The 15,981-nt window shown below is 33.9% G+C and overlaps 1 protein-coding gene across 3 annotated transcripts in view; it reads right to left on the bottom strand.

Moving 5' to 3' along the window:
* PIGU (phosphatidylinositol glycan anchor biosynthesis class U) overlaps positions 1-15,981 on the bottom strand; it is a 104,528-nt gene that overhangs the window by 81,299 nt on the left and 7,248 nt on the right. For all 3 annotated transcript variants that reach the window (XM_056811774.1, XM_056811776.1, XM_056811775.1), the window contains exons 2-3: positions 6,289-6,353; positions 4,752-4,811 (exon numbers count right to left, since the gene is read on the bottom strand). In XM_056811774.1, coding sequence (XP_056667752.1) covers positions 4,752-4,811; positions 6,289-6,353 — 125 coding nt within the window. The remainder of the gene's footprint in view (positions 1-4,751; positions 4,812-6,288; positions 6,354-15,981) is intronic.

The raw sequence follows: 15,981 nt of genomic DNA on the forward strand, positions 1-15,981 counted from the left end.
GCAACAAAAGGATTCAACCAATATTAAACATGACTTGATTAATGAAATGAGGAAGTTTAAGCCCTGAAAGAGAAAATTAGGCATAGAATATGATTATTATCTTTAAATAGCTAAAGAGTGTCCACTTGGCTCAAGGCAACAGAATGAGGACCAATACAGCAGAAATAAGGAAGCAAATACAGTTTGACAAAAGGAAGAATTTCCTTCCTAACAATCTGAGCTCTCCAAGAATGGAATGGAGCTGTTTCATTAGAGAATTAAGTCCTATTACAAAGTTGTCAAGCAGAGGCTGAAATGGTCACTTGTGGCAGATGGTCCTCCATAGCATACTCAGATGTTAATTCCCTTAAGTTTCCCACAGTGAAACCAATTAGCAACTAAATCACACTTGGGTTACATGTTTTTAAAAGTAAATGGACCTGGGGGCAGCTGGGTGGCTCAGTGGATTGAGAACCAGGTCTGGAAACAGGAGGTCCTGGGTTCAAATATGGCCTCAGATACTTCCTAGCTATGACCCTGGTCAAGTTACTTAACTCCCTTGCCTAGCTCTTACCACTCTTCTGCCTTAGAACCCAGTACCCAGTATTGGAAGGTAAGAGTTAAAAATAAATAAATAAATAACCCTAAAAATGAAACATATGGAATCAAAACTTACTACTTTCCATAAACAAAATAGATGGTGATAGGTACCAGAACTTGTAAGAAAACCAAGTCAAAAAAGTATACATGCAAATATTTCAGCTGAGGTGAACTGATACAAAATTAATTCAAAGAAAATCACACAAGAATCATTGTGAGTGAGGGCAATTAGATAGCAAGTACACAGAGCAAAGTGCCAGGCCTGGAGGCAAAAAGTCCTGGGTTCAAATTTGATCTCAGACACTTCCTAGCTATATACAAGTCACTTAATCCCCATTGCCTAGTCCTTACTAATCTTCTGTCTGAGAATCAATACTAAGACAAAAGGTAAGAGTTTTTTTTAAAAATTGATGTGAATGTTGGAAAAAGATAGAACTAGAGTATAAATCTGCCAGGTTTTCATTAAATGGAGAGTGGAAGAAACCTCCAAAAGTTCTAAGAATCCAGCAATAAAACAGTTCAGTGTATTTCATTCCATCCATTTTATTTTATTTTATTTTTCTAAGCCCTAACCTTCTATCTTAGAATCAATACTGAGTATTGGTTCCAAGGCAGAAGAGTGGTAAAGTAGGCAATGGTTGTTAAGTGAACTTATCCAGAGTCACTCCTAGGAAGTGTCTGGGGACAGATTTGAAACCAGGACCTCCCATCTGTATCCACCAAGCCACTTAGCTGTCCCATTCTGTCCATTTTAAAGACCAGTCTAATCAGAGCAAATCACTGGCAAGAAATGTTGGAGAAACTAAAAAGTATTCTCCAATTTCTAAGGAGCAAATATTAAAACAGTCCAAATTTTTGTTAATTTTGTTAGATTTTTTTGAAGATTGACAAACATAGAAAATGAAACCTCTATGAGGAGCTTTCCTTTATTTGCCCATCTACAAATGCTCCCTCCCTTATCTAATTTCATAGTACTTTGACCTTTTATGAACTTGTCATGTTCTAATTTGTATTATATTTCTCTGGTTACATGTCATCCCCTTCCTAAAAGACTAAAAGCTTCATGACAGTATCTTAGACTGTGTCTTAATTCACCTTTATGCTCCACTCTGCAGAAGGGGAAAAAGTGAGAAAATTAATTTCCTCTTAAGTATTTTAGCATCTATATAGCATTTTACTGCTGATAAAGCACTTCTGTGTTCATTTACTTAATCTATGTACAACAATCATGTAGGAGATATTATACCATGTTACAGATTTGTACTGTTATTAAGGATCAGTTAAATAGCTTTCTCAGTGCCATATCAATTAATAACCAGTAGAAAAGGGGCATAAATCCAGGTCCCATGACTGAATAACAACTACTCTTTTCCATTCCATTCCACACTATACTCCTTTCTATCTGTTTAGCCAGAGATTTTGGAAAATATTCCTTGCATCCGTGACATTATAATAGTTCTAAGAATTAACATGTATCACCTTTTGATCCATCAATACCACTACTAGGACTGTATCCCAAAGAGATAAAAAAAATGAGAAAGGACCTGTTTGTACAAAAATATTTATAGCTGAGCATTTTGTGATGGCAAAGAATTGGAAATTGAAGGGATGTCCTCAATTGAGGAATGGCTAAACAAGCTGTGGTAAATGATGATAATGGAATACTATTGTGCTATAAGGAATGATGAACAGGATGATTTCAGAAAGAACTGGGAAGACCTACATAAACTAATGCAGAGTGAAATAATCAGAACCAAGAAAACACTGCACAAACTAACTGAAATATTGTGGGATAATCAAATGTGATAGACTTTGTTACTAACAGCAATAAAATTATCTAGAACAATTCTGAGGGATTTATGAAAAAGAATGCTATCCACCTCTAGAGAAAGAACTGTGGGAGTAGAAATGAAAATGAAAACATATGATTTATCACTTGTTTATTTGGGTATATGATTTAAGGTTTTGGTTTTATAAATATTACTCTCTTACAAAAAGAATAATATGGAAATATGTTTTGAGCGATAATGCATAACCCAGTAGAATTGTTTATCAATTCCGGGGGGGGGGGGGGGAACAAGAGAGGAAGGCAACACGAATCACAAACTTATATGTGAATTTGTTATTGGAATAAAATAAAGATAAAATAAAAAAAAAGAATTAACTTGTATCAGAATCTGAGACTATAGAGAAATTATTATAATCAAAACAAAACAAGTTCTCCTAGATTCTACAAATATAACAATGGCTTTTCTTTAAAAGTAGATTATTTTAATTTACTTATTCAGTGCCATACCAAACTACCAAAAAACTATTTTATAGAACCAGAAGAAAATAACAACAAAATTCATCTGAAGAACAAAAGGTCAAGAATATCAAGAGAAATAATGAAAAAAAAGCATGACAGATGGTGACCTAGTAGTACCAGATCTTAAATTGTGCTATAAAGCAGTGATCATCAAAACGATTGGTACTGGATAAGAAACAGAAGGGTGGATCAATGGAATAGAGTAAGAGTAATTGACCTCAGGAATCTAGTATTTATAAACCCAAAGATTCCAGCTTGTGGATAAGAACTTACTATTTGACAAAAACTGTTGGGAAAATGGGAAAACAGTATGGCAAAAATTAGGTACAGATTAATATCTCACACCCTATACCAAGATAAGGTCAAAATGGGTATATGATTTAGAAATAATAGGTGATATTATAAGTAAATTAAGGAAACATAGAATAGTTTACCAGTTGGATCTATGGAGAAGGGAGGAATTTATAACCAGAGATAGAGAACATTACAAGATGTAAAGTGAATAATTTTGATTATATTAAATTTAAAAGGTATTGTACAAATAAAACCAATGCAACCAATATTAGAAGAGAAACAACAAACTGAGGAAAAATTATAACAAATTTCTCATTTGTTCTCATTTCTCAAGTCTCATTTCTCAAATATTTAAAGGACCAAGTCAAATTTATAAGAATATAAGTTATTGGTGGCAGCTGGGTAGCTCAGTGGATTGAGAGTCAGACCTAGAGACGGGAGGTCCTAGGTTCAAATCTGGCCTCAGACACTTCCCAGCCCTGTGACCCTGGACAAGTCACTTGACCCCCATTGCTTGGCCCTTACTACTCTTCTGCCTTGGAACCAATACACAGTATTGATTCCAAGATGGAAGGTGAGGGTTTAAAAAAAATTTTACATATATATGTCATTCCTCAATTGACAAATGGTCAAAGGATACAAATAAGCAGTTTTCAGATGAAGGAATCAAAACTATCAATAATCATATGAAAAATGTTCAAAATGCATCTTGATTAGAGAAATGCACATTAAAACAACTCTGAGGTACCATCTCACACCTATTAGATTGGCCAATATGATAGCATAAGAAAATGATAAATGTTGGTGGGGATGTGGCAAAATTTGGAATTATGCCCAAAGGACTATAAAACAATGCAAACACTTTGATCCAGTAATGCCACTACTAGGTCTATATCAAGGAGAGATCAAAAAAGGGGGGGAAAGCTACTTGTACAAAAATATTTATAACTGCTCTTTCTGTGATGACAAAGAATTGGAAATTAAAGGGATGTCCATCAATTGGGGAATGGCTGAACAAGTTGTGGTATATAATGTTGATGGAATACTATTGTGCTGTAAGGAATGATGAACAGGATGATTTCAGAAAGAACTGGAAAGACCTTCATGGACTGATACAGAGTGAAATAATAAGAAACAGGAAAACACCGTACATAGTAACAGCAATATTGTGAAATGATCAACTGTGATAGGCTTAGCTATTACTGGCCATACAATGATCTAGGACAATTCTGAGGGACTTATGACAAAGAATGCTATCCACCTCCAGAGAAAGAATTATTGGAGTCAGAATACAGATAAAAACAAACAATTTTTCAATCTTTCATTTTGGTTTATGGTTTTATAAGATTATTCACTTACAAAAATGAACAATATAGAATTATGTTTTATATGATAATACACATATAACCCAGATTGTATTGCCTGCCAGCACCAGGAAGGGGAAGGAAAGGGAGGGAGGGAGATAAGTTTGTTCATATAACTTGGGAAAACTTGTGTGGAAATTTGTTATTACATGTAATTAAATATAAAAAAATAAAGTACATGGGAAGAAAAAAAGTAGATTACTTACCATAAATACCAACTCCGCATAGTCAATCAGAAAATGGAAAAGGTATATTATTAACGGTGTCTATAAGATAAAAACAAAAAATCATTTAAGTCAAATCTCACTCTCACACACACACACACACACACACACACACACACACACACAATACACTTAGAACAAGAAAAAGTAATCCATAGAAATGAAACCACAGAACCATTATCAATAATAAAATATTAATACTGTACTATGCTTTGGAGTTACAAAGTATTTTATATCCATTATTTCCTCACAACAAGCCCAGCATAGCTAGTGCAAGATTATCCTTAACCTTAACCTGGTCCAGATAATTGTCTAAGTCTTATACTCAGGTGTCCTGACTAAATCCAAAGCTCTTTCTCCTACACCATGCCATACTCACTAATGAGAATATGTAAACTAAAGAGTACAACTAAAGTAAACAAAGAGTACAACTAAAGAGTACAAAAATATTTCCTTTCTCATTTTATCTAGATGAATATCTATACTACAGACCTATAAATAGAAATCTGAGAAAATAATGTAATAATATTATCAAGAAAGGAATTTTATTGAAGTCTTTCTATGTTCCCAAAGAACCTCTCTGGGATTATTTCCCATGCTGAAGGGATGCTTCTTCAGTTTACTGAGCAATCACTTCCATCATAATTATGTTATCACTGTTTGACTACAGGGGTGGAGGGGATATGACTGAGGAGAGACTCTAAATGAACACTCTAATGCAAATACCAACAACATGGAAATGGGTTTGAATCAAGAACACATGTGATACCCAGTGGAATTGTGTGTTGGCTGTGGGAGAGGGGGAGGGGGAGGGAAGAAACGAAAATGATCTTTGTTTCCAATGAATAATGTTTGGAAATGACCAAATAAAAATAAATTAAAATTAATTAATTAATTAAAAATAAATTTAAAAAAGAATTATGTTATCATTATTATATGATGAGGATTTCAAACACAGGGTTATTTCTTTTTTTATTTTTAAAATAAGTTTATTTGTTTTAGAATGTTTTTCCATAGTTATATGATTCATATTCTTTTCCTCCCCTCCTCCCAACCCCTCCTATGGCCAAGAAGCAATTCCACTGGGTTTTACATGTGTCATTGATCAAGACCCAGTTCCCTATTATTGATAATTGTATCAGAGTGATCACTTGGAGTCTACATCCCCAATCATATCCCCATCAAACCATGTGATCAAGCAGTTGTTTTTCTTCTGTGCTTCTGCTCCCACAGTTCTTCCTCTGAATGTGGATAGCATTCTTTCTCATAAGTCCCTCAGAATTGTCCTGGATCATTGCATTGTTGGTAACAGAGAAGACTATTACACATGATTGTGCCACAATGTATCTGTCTCTGTGTATAATATTCTCCTGGTTCTGCCATAGGATTATTTCTTAACTAATTTTTCAAAGGATATTTTAAGTTACCTATTAAGTTGCCAGTTTAAAATTTCTTAGACTTTGCATAAATAGCAATAAAATATTGTTAACACATGAAAAATAAAGGGAGCAATACTTACTTCATGAAAAACTGCTCCAGAATAAGGAGATACTCCCAAATCCAACAGAGAGAGTCCTTCAACCACTATAAAGACATATAAAATATGCATGTCAGATATTTGGGAAAGGAAAGACTTTAAAACCAAGGAAGAGCTAGAAAAAAATCACAAAATATAAAATAAATAATTTTGATTACATCAAATTTAAAAGGTTTTGAAAAACAAAACCAATGCGACCAAAATTAGAAGGGAAACAATCTTCATAACAAAAACCTCTCAAATTTATAAAGAGCTAAACCAATTGTACAAAAAATCAAGCCACTCTCCAATTGATAAATGGGCAAGGGACATGAATAGGCCATTTTCAGTTAAAGAAATAAAAAAATAATAATAAGCACATGAAAAAGTGTTCTAAATCTCTTATAATGAGAGAGATGCAAATCAAACAACTCTGAGGTATCACCTCACACCTAGCAGATTGGCTAACATGACAGCAAAGGAAAGTAATGAATGCTGTAGGGGATGTGGCAAAGTCAGGACATTAATGCATTGCTGGTAGAGTTGTGAATTGATCCAACCATTCTGCAGGGCAATTTGGAACTATGCCTAAAGGGCACTAAAAGACTGTCTGCCCTTTGATCCAACCATAACAATGCTGGGTTTGGATCCCAAAGAGATAATAAGGAAAAAGACATGTACAAAAATATTCATAGCTGCGCTCTTTGTGGTGGCAAAAAATTGGAAAATGAGAGGATGCCCTTCAATTGGGGAATGGCTGAACAAATTGTGGTATATGTTGGTGATGGAATACTACTGTGCTCAAAGGAATAATAAACTGGAGGAATTCCATGGGAACTGGAATGACCTCCAGGAATTGATGCAGAGCAAAAGGAGTAGAACCAGGAGAACATTGTACACAGAGACTGATACACTGTGGTACAATCAAATGTAATGGACTTCTCCATTAGTGGCAATGCAGTGATCCTGAACAACTTGGAGGGATCTACAAGAAAAAAGATTATCCACATTCAGAGGAAAAACTGTGGGAGTAGAAACACAGAAGAAAAACAACTGCTTGAATACATGGGTCAAGGGTATATGGCTGGGGATGCAGACTCTAAATGAACATCCTAATGCAAATACCAACAACATGGAAATAGGTTCTGATCAAGCACACATGTAATACCCAATGAAATTGCACATCTGCTAAGGGAAGGGTGTGGGGAGGGGAAGGAGGGAAATAATGTGATTCTTGTAACCAAGGAATAATGTTCTAAATTGACTAAATAAATTAATTCAAAAAATAAAATTTTAAATTTTAAATTAAAAAAAAATTTTTAAGACAAAACAGACCAATACCCACATTTGAATCATCTGGAACACCAACAAAGCAAAAGATTTAAGTCCTAAGAAAATCTGAAGCAGTCTGAATTTTTATTTTTGAGGCACCCACCTGAAATTAAATTTATTTTTTATACAATCACTTACCATATTATGAAATGTCCAAATGCCTAGATAGAAAGAGCTCAAGAGAGGAGGAACAGGAAAATGAATTTGTTGAGAACAAATTTCAAGAATCATGTTTTCTCATGATTTTAGGCTAATAATAACATGTATTGAGCACTTTGGTTTATAAAATATTTCACATCCATTAGCTGATTTGATTGTCTGAGCTAGGGAGAGCAAAATGGGGCATGGTTGATAGACAATAAGCTTAAAAGTCACTTGGTTTCAAATCCTAACTATCCATGTATGACTACATCCAAATCAGTTAACCTCTCTGAGTTTGTTTTCCTATCCTTAAAACCTACCTACATCACAGAATTGTCATGAGGCTGAGATAAGACCATATCTGTAAAGTCTTTTGTAATGTTATAGTGAGAGGCAGTAGTAGATGGAACACTGAGCTTAGAGTTAGGAAGAACTTGGTTGACCCCCACTTCTGATACCTCCTGACTGTGTGACTCTCCAGCCAAGTCACCTCATTCTTATCTTCACTGTCCTTATTTGTAAAATGGAGACAATAATAACATATACCTCATAGGATTACTGCATGGGTCATATGAAACAATCTATTTAAAATGCTCTGAAAAAACTTTAAAAAGCTATACAAATGCAAGCTATAATTACTATCCTCATTTTAGAGATGATGAAAATGAGTATGAAAGCAAAATGACTTGCCCAAGGTCAACTCAATTAAAAAATATTTATTAAAGGCCCAGACACAGTCACAGAGCTAGTATGTGGCAACTCAGTATTTCTGAATCCAAGTCTATCCAGGGTTCTTTCCACACTACACTAGAGAGCTTCTGATGCTTAGTTATATTGGAGCAATTAATCATAGATCACAGATCCAGAGCAGGAAGGGAACTCAGAAACTATATAGTCCAAAGTAAAAACCATCTGGAGAAAATGAAGGCATTCCACCAATCTAGCTCAACACTTTCAGCCGTGATGAATAAGCTGTTTTCATAAAACCAACAATTCTAATCAGGACCCTGGGCAGCAGCAAAATGTCAATGGTTGCCTAGGAACAACTATTGTACAGTGTTAGTACAATGGAGCAAGCACCAGATGTCATTTCTGTGTTTTGTTTCCCAGATGGTGAATGCTATACAAAAGCAGCACATTCAGCCCACCAAGAAATCATTTCTCATCTTTCAGTCACCCTCCTGACAAAGTGAGATTTAGAGGTTCCCAACCAAAGAAATGTTTTCCTCTCTCACAATAGAAAGGACCAGAGTATGTTGAAAGCAAGGCAGTAACCCTGCCACTATAGCAGTGGCTGTCAAAAAGTATGCTACTGTGTGCAATGAGGTCTCATTAGTGTGCCAGAAAGTATATGGAACTTATATTTAAAATTGAACATTCAAGTCTCCTAGGAATTATATGGAACTTCTGCATGCAATCAATCATATGGGTATGTACAATTCTACTGGCTCCTATACAAGGTGCCACAATTCCTCAGAGAAAAGAGTAAGACTATGTTTACTCTTTTAACCATCTGAGAAACACTGTACTATACTATACTTCTGGTTTCCCTCCTAGTTCTCAAACAACTTTTTGTCTTATCTGACACCCACCTTTCTAGGTCAGGCCTAACTCAGGCCAGTCCAAAGCTCAAGGTTAGAATGCAATGAGACTCTAGTAGACTATAAAATATACTAAACATACTATAGTGATAACAGAGGATTAAAAGTATATAATTTCTAAGTTTAAAAAAGATAGTAAATCAAATAAAATTACTATTGCCATCCCCAACTCCAAAGTCTCCAAGGCCACCAAGTCATGCTAGGTAAAGGGGAAAAGTTACCACTAAGCAATGAAAATTCAACTATAAATCTGGCCTCAGACACTTCCCAGCTGTGTGACCCTGGGCAAGTCACTTAATCCCCATTGCCTAGCCCTTACCACTCTTCTGCCTTGGAGCCAATACACAGTATTGACTCCAAGATGGAAGGTAAGGGTTTAAAAAAAATTTTTTTTAAAGAATTCAACTATAACCTCAAACATCAATACTCCACAGCCTAGGCATTTTATGCTTCAGCTAACAAAGAAATCAAACCAATGATGATCCTGAGAATAGCTTCCCTAATCCCTTAACAGGTAACCTATCCAGACTATAATAAAACAGGTAAAAGACAATGAATAATTTAGTCACTTTCAAGCCAATTTACAATTTTTCCAATTTACAGAAAATTACTAGTGTGTCTGTTACAGTTTCTCCAATATTGCCTGTTCCTTTTATTATCTTCAGTTTTCTTGGAGTGTGATTCAACATTAATTTAATTTAGATTCCTACTTGGAACATTTATTCAGATGGTTGTCAATAGTTTATATTTTTTCTTTTGAAAATCATCTGTACAGGTCAAAAAAAGGAAAAGGCCTTATATTGCAAAAAATATTTACAGCAGCTCTCTTTGTAATGGCAAAGAATTGGAAATCGAGGGGCTTCCCATCAACTGTAAAATGGTTGAAAAAGTGGTGGTATAGCATTGGGATGGAATACCATTATGCTATGAGAAATAATAAGCAGAATGATTTCAGAGAAAACTGGGAAGACCTACATGATCTGATGTTCAGTGAGGGGAAGAGAACCAGGAGAATTTTTTACATAGTAACATCAAATTTGTATGATGATCAAATGTACATGACTTAGCTATTCTCAGCAATACAATAATTCAAGATAATTCTGAAGGACTTATGATGAAAAAATGCTATCCACTTCCAAAAAATGCAGATCAAAGTAATTTTTAAAATTTTATTAATCTTGGATAGGCATTTATTTTCTTTTGCAAGATGGTTAATATGGAAATGTTTCCAATGACTGCATATTTCCCCAATTGACAAATGGTCAAAGGATATCAATAGGCAGTTTTCAGATGAAGAAATCAAAACTATTAACAATCACATGAAAAAAATGTTCTAAATCCCTCTGATTAGAGAAATGCAAATCAAAACAACTCTGAGGTACCACCTCACACCTAGCAGATTGGCCAATATGACAGCAAAGGAAAATAAATGTTGGAGGGGATGTGGCAAAATTGAAATACTAACACATTGCTGGTGGAGTTGTGAAGATCAACCATTCTGGAGGGCAATTTGGAATTATGCCCAAAGGGCTTTAAAAAATGCATATCATTTGATCCAGCAATACAACTACTAGGTTTTTATCCCAAAGAGATAATAAGGGGAAATGTTTGTTAAAAAATATTCACAGCCACATTCTTTGTGGTGGCAAAAAAATTGGAAAACGAGGGGGTTTTGTGGTATCTGAGATGATGGAATACTATTGTGTAATAAAGGCCGTCAAACTGCTTGATTTCCATACAAGCTGGAAAGACCTCCACAAACTGATAAGAAGTGAAATGAGCAGAACTGGAAGGACATTATATATAGAAACTGAAACACTTTGGGATGATCATATGTAATCAACTTTGCTACTAATAGCAATGCAATGATCCAGGACAATCCCAAAGGACTATCCACATCAAGAGAATGAACTGTTGGGATAGAAATGCAGAAGGAAAACATTTGACTTATCACTTGTTTATATGGATATAGGATGTGGGGTTTTGGTTTTTAAAAGATTATTACAAAAATGAATTATATGGAAATAAGTATTGAATAATACATGTATAACCCAGTGGAATTACTTGTCAGCTCTGAGAGGGGAGAAGGGAAAAGGGAAGGGAATGAACATGAATAATGTAACCATGGAAAAATATTTATAGAAAAAAATGACTGAACATGTATAATCTATAGCAAATTGCTCGTTGCCTCAAGGAAGGGAACGGGATAGAAGGAGAAGAGATAGTTTTGAACTCAATATTTTAAAAAATGAATGTTGAAAATGGTTTTCACATGTAATTTACATGTAATTTTTTAAAATGTAATTAGTGGGTAGCTAATTGTCTCAGTGAAGAGAGACAAGCCTAGCAACAGGAGGTCTTGGGTTCAAATCAAGCCTCAGATACTTCCTTGCTATATAATCCTGGGTAAATCACTTAAACTCAATTAAATTGCCTAGCCCTTACTGCTCTTCTACCTTAAAACTAATATTTAGTATTGATTCTAAGATAGAAGATAAGGGTTTTTTAAATTATTTTTTTATGAAAGAAAAAAGGAAAGAAAAAAACCTTTGAAAGAGAGAGATATGCACATTTAAAATAAGGGTCTAGAACAATTTTTTTTATGTTTCCACTGAAGTAAATAGATAGGTAAAGTAAAACAAGTTAAAAAGGTAGACAAAGCAAAGCAAAAGCAAAATCAGACCTAATTAAAAGAAATAGTCAGGGAAACTACATTTTACTAAACGTACCATAATGAATTAATATCAACTGAACATATATGCACAATAAGGCAGAGCATCCAAATTCTTAGAAAAAAAATAATACAGTTAAGATAGAAATATGTTCTGTATGATTTCACATTCATAACTGAGATCACATTTCTTGTCTTCTGAATGGGCAGGGGAAAGGCAGAGAGGAGAGAAACTGGAACTCAAAAAATGTAATGAATGTAAAAAATAAATAATATTTTTTAAATATGCAGGAATCATTAAAGAAAATTAAACACTATATATGTGCAGGCCAATAGCCATGGCTTTTGTGGACAGAAAAAATTAGAAAGCAACAACCAACCTGTTGACTAACACTATTGTCAGCCACTACTCAATTCCTGCCTTCCCAAAAATAAATGGTGTTTGAGGATGCTAGTAGACAGGATAGTCTCTCAGTTTCTGTATAGTAGCCATCATGTTTAGATGGATACAAACCTAATCAAATCAATTCTTGTCATGCTAAAGAATAGCAGGTCATGTATCTATTGAGAGAAGTGGGGAAGTTAGTCTGGTCCAAGGAACTCAGTTGTGGGTAATCTAGAAAGATATGAATTATGCTCTAACCCTATTCTTACTGGGCATGCCCTGTCTTTCCTCAGATGTTCATTAACCAAAATGATCAGCAATTAGTTTTCATGTCCAAGAGCAAGCAGGCACTAAAATACATGTTCTTTAGTCTTAATGTTCTTTAGTCTTATGAAACGTTGTCTTCTACCATATTTATTTGAATTATAAATTTTGCTACTACCCCTCACTCCAATTAAATGTAAATTCCTTAAAGGCAGTTAGCTTTTTAATCTTTGAACTGAAAACTTTCCAGCCACTTCCAAACCACACAACCTACTTTCTAGACAACAACCTCATAAGCCTCCCTCTGGAACTAGGTCTTAGTTCCTGGGATCTTGGGTTCAAATAGTTGAGCTTTCACATCCTAGAACCATATCAATTCCCTTTCTAGTTCTTTTTTATGTGTCCTCCGCATTAGAATGCAGCCTCTTTGAGAATATAATCTGTCTTGCTTATTCCTATTTATGCTTTCGGTGCTTAGTAGAGGGCCTGTAACACAGTAGGCACTTAACGCTATTTTTTCTTTCTTTTATTCATTTATTATATTTATACCCAATGCCTATCACAACACTCAACAAATAATACATAGTAGGTGCTTAATAAATGCTTATTAAATCTAATTAATTTTAATTACAAAGATACCTCACACAAGACCAGGCAAAGTAAACACTCAATATTGTTGAATATGGCAATGTAATACAATGATCCAAATATGAAGAGTATACAAATGGGAAAGTAGTAGATCCCAGAATAAGATGTAGCATATGATATTATTATTGTTTCTTTATTATAGTAGCATAAAAAGACCTGCTGGACCTGGCATTGAATCTTTTAATCAATCTTACATTTCTCAACCTGCAATATATTTTTCACAATATTGAATAACTATACCATTCAGGTTCTGGACATGTTAAAAACAAACATTACTAAATGGTACCCAGACTTGGAGGTTGTCACATGCTACAAACTGTCTCCATAAAATATAGTAACAGTGATTAAGAGAAAACAACTAAAAAATAAGCTATCCATTTGGCTGGAGAAACCTAAGAAAGCACTAGACACTTTTATACTTCTCTGAAATAAATTTATTTTTATAACAAATATCATTAACCAAATCACTGGTTATATTCCAATAGGTTGTGCAAAAAACATTAAGGAAACAGCTAAGTATGATTGCCCTAATGGAGAGGTTTCAAAAAATATGCTGGGATATACCTGTTTTTCAGAGACCTATAAAATCTTTAATGACTTTCTTATACCAGACACACTTAGTATTCTTCATCAGATCTAGGATAAAATATTCATATTCATCACTAAAATCATGCAAAAATCAAATGTGCTGCCTTATGAGAAGATGTTCTTCTATCTAAAGAAGTATTCAAGCAAAGACCAAATGGCCACTTGTAGATCAATTCAAGTATTTTGGTCTGCTTGGCAGATATATACATCCCAATATTAAGTACCTGAATTCAGTCTCGCCATTCACCTAAACATATAAATTGCTAAGAAAATTCAATTAAAAATGTCAAATAAATAAGAAAGGAACTCCATATCTGATTTATAAAAAACCTTCCAGGAAGCAGTCTGGAAAAAACTGTTAAGTCAATACCTTATATGCTATATTCAGGGCTTTGGGTAGATGTATTCCAAACCAAAGAGAGAATCAATTACTAAAGATAAAATTAATAACTTTGAGCAAGTAAAAGCTACTAAACAAAAAAATTACTGTATCTAGGATTAGAAGGGAAATTGATGGAGTAAAAGAAAATCTTCATATGTAATTTCTCAGATTAGGGTTTGCTATTGAAGAAAAAAAAATTTAACTAATAAATCAAAAGCACTCCCCTTGGGATAACTGATCAAAGAATATGAAAAGTTTTCAAAATAACTGCAAACTATTAACAATCATAAGAAAATCTTCCAAATCAGTAATTAAGAGAAATGTGAATAAAAACAATGCTAAGATTTTATCTCACACTCAGCAAATTGGCAAAGATAGCAGATGGGAATATTCAGTGTAGCATTGTAGGTGGACTTATGAATTAGTATAACCACTTGGGGAAGCAATTTAGAACCATGGAACTTACATGAATAAAATGTCCATATCCTTTGACCCAAAGATTCTACTATTGGGCTTTCCAAGAAAATCACTGATATATCGTCCTTTCTTTTATTTATTTCTTTATTTACTTTATTCTTTATAAAGAATAAAAATATTTAGAAAAGCATTTTTGGTAATAGCAAAGAATTAGAAATAGAATATATGCCTATCATTATAGGAATAGCTAAACAAAGTGATAAATAAATGGAATGGAATATTACTGTGCTAAAAGAAACAATAAATATGATAAATGCTGAGAACCATGGAAAGTTTTACATGAACTGATGCAAAGTATAGTAAACAGAGCCAAGAAAACAAAACACACAATGATACAACAATCAAAAGTGAATGTTGTAAAATTAAAAAGAACAGATTCCAAAGAAGATATATGAAAAGATGATCCCACTGCACTCCTCTGCAGAGGTAGAAGGTCTATATGTGGAACACAACACATATTTTCAGACTTCTTCAATGTATTAACTTATTTTACTGATTTTTTCTACCTTTTAAATTATTTTTATTTAAAAATTGATTATTATTTGGAATGGCTCTCTAGGAAATAGAAAGAGATATTGGGAAAATTCTGATTATATAAAAGACAAGATATCAATAAAAATATATGTTAAAACTACACACAAAATAAATGTTTTATTATCATTAGCACCTTTGGCAAATCAACATATTCAAGACCCTATCTTTTCTGATGTTTTAAAAAAGAAATTAAAACTATCAACCATATGTTAGAATGTTCCAAAGCACTAATAAGAGAAGGGCAAAATAAAGCCAGCAGGTTTTCAACTCACACTCATCAGATTGACAAGGATAACAGAAGACAAAAATGGTAAATGTTGGAAGAGTCAGTTGATAGAGTAAAGGACTGGCCCAACCATTCTAAAAAATAATTCAGGACTACACTAGTAAAGTTATTCAAATGAAAATATATTTTGACCTCTTGAAGCCAGAAATAGCCATTTCGACTTCGAAAAGAAGAAGCACACTACCTAATTCCTAAGAAAGAAGTGATATACCCAGGTGCAAAATGAGACATATTTTGGCCATGACCAACTCGGGCATTTATTTGGCTTGACTATGTACATTTGTTCTTTTTGATGGGAAAAAGGAGATAGGAGGGTCTTTTTTTTAAAAAGGCAGTGGGAAAGCTCCCACATAGGAAAATATTTATAACAGCACTTTCTGTGATTTA

The sequence above is a fragment of the Monodelphis domestica genome, chromosome 1 (genome assembly GCF_027887165.1).
Source record: "Monodelphis domestica isolate mMonDom1 chromosome 1, mMonDom1.pri, whole genome shotgun sequence".
NCBI classification, from domain to species: Eukaryota; Metazoa; Chordata; class Mammalia; order Didelphimorphia; family Didelphidae; genus Monodelphis; species Monodelphis domestica.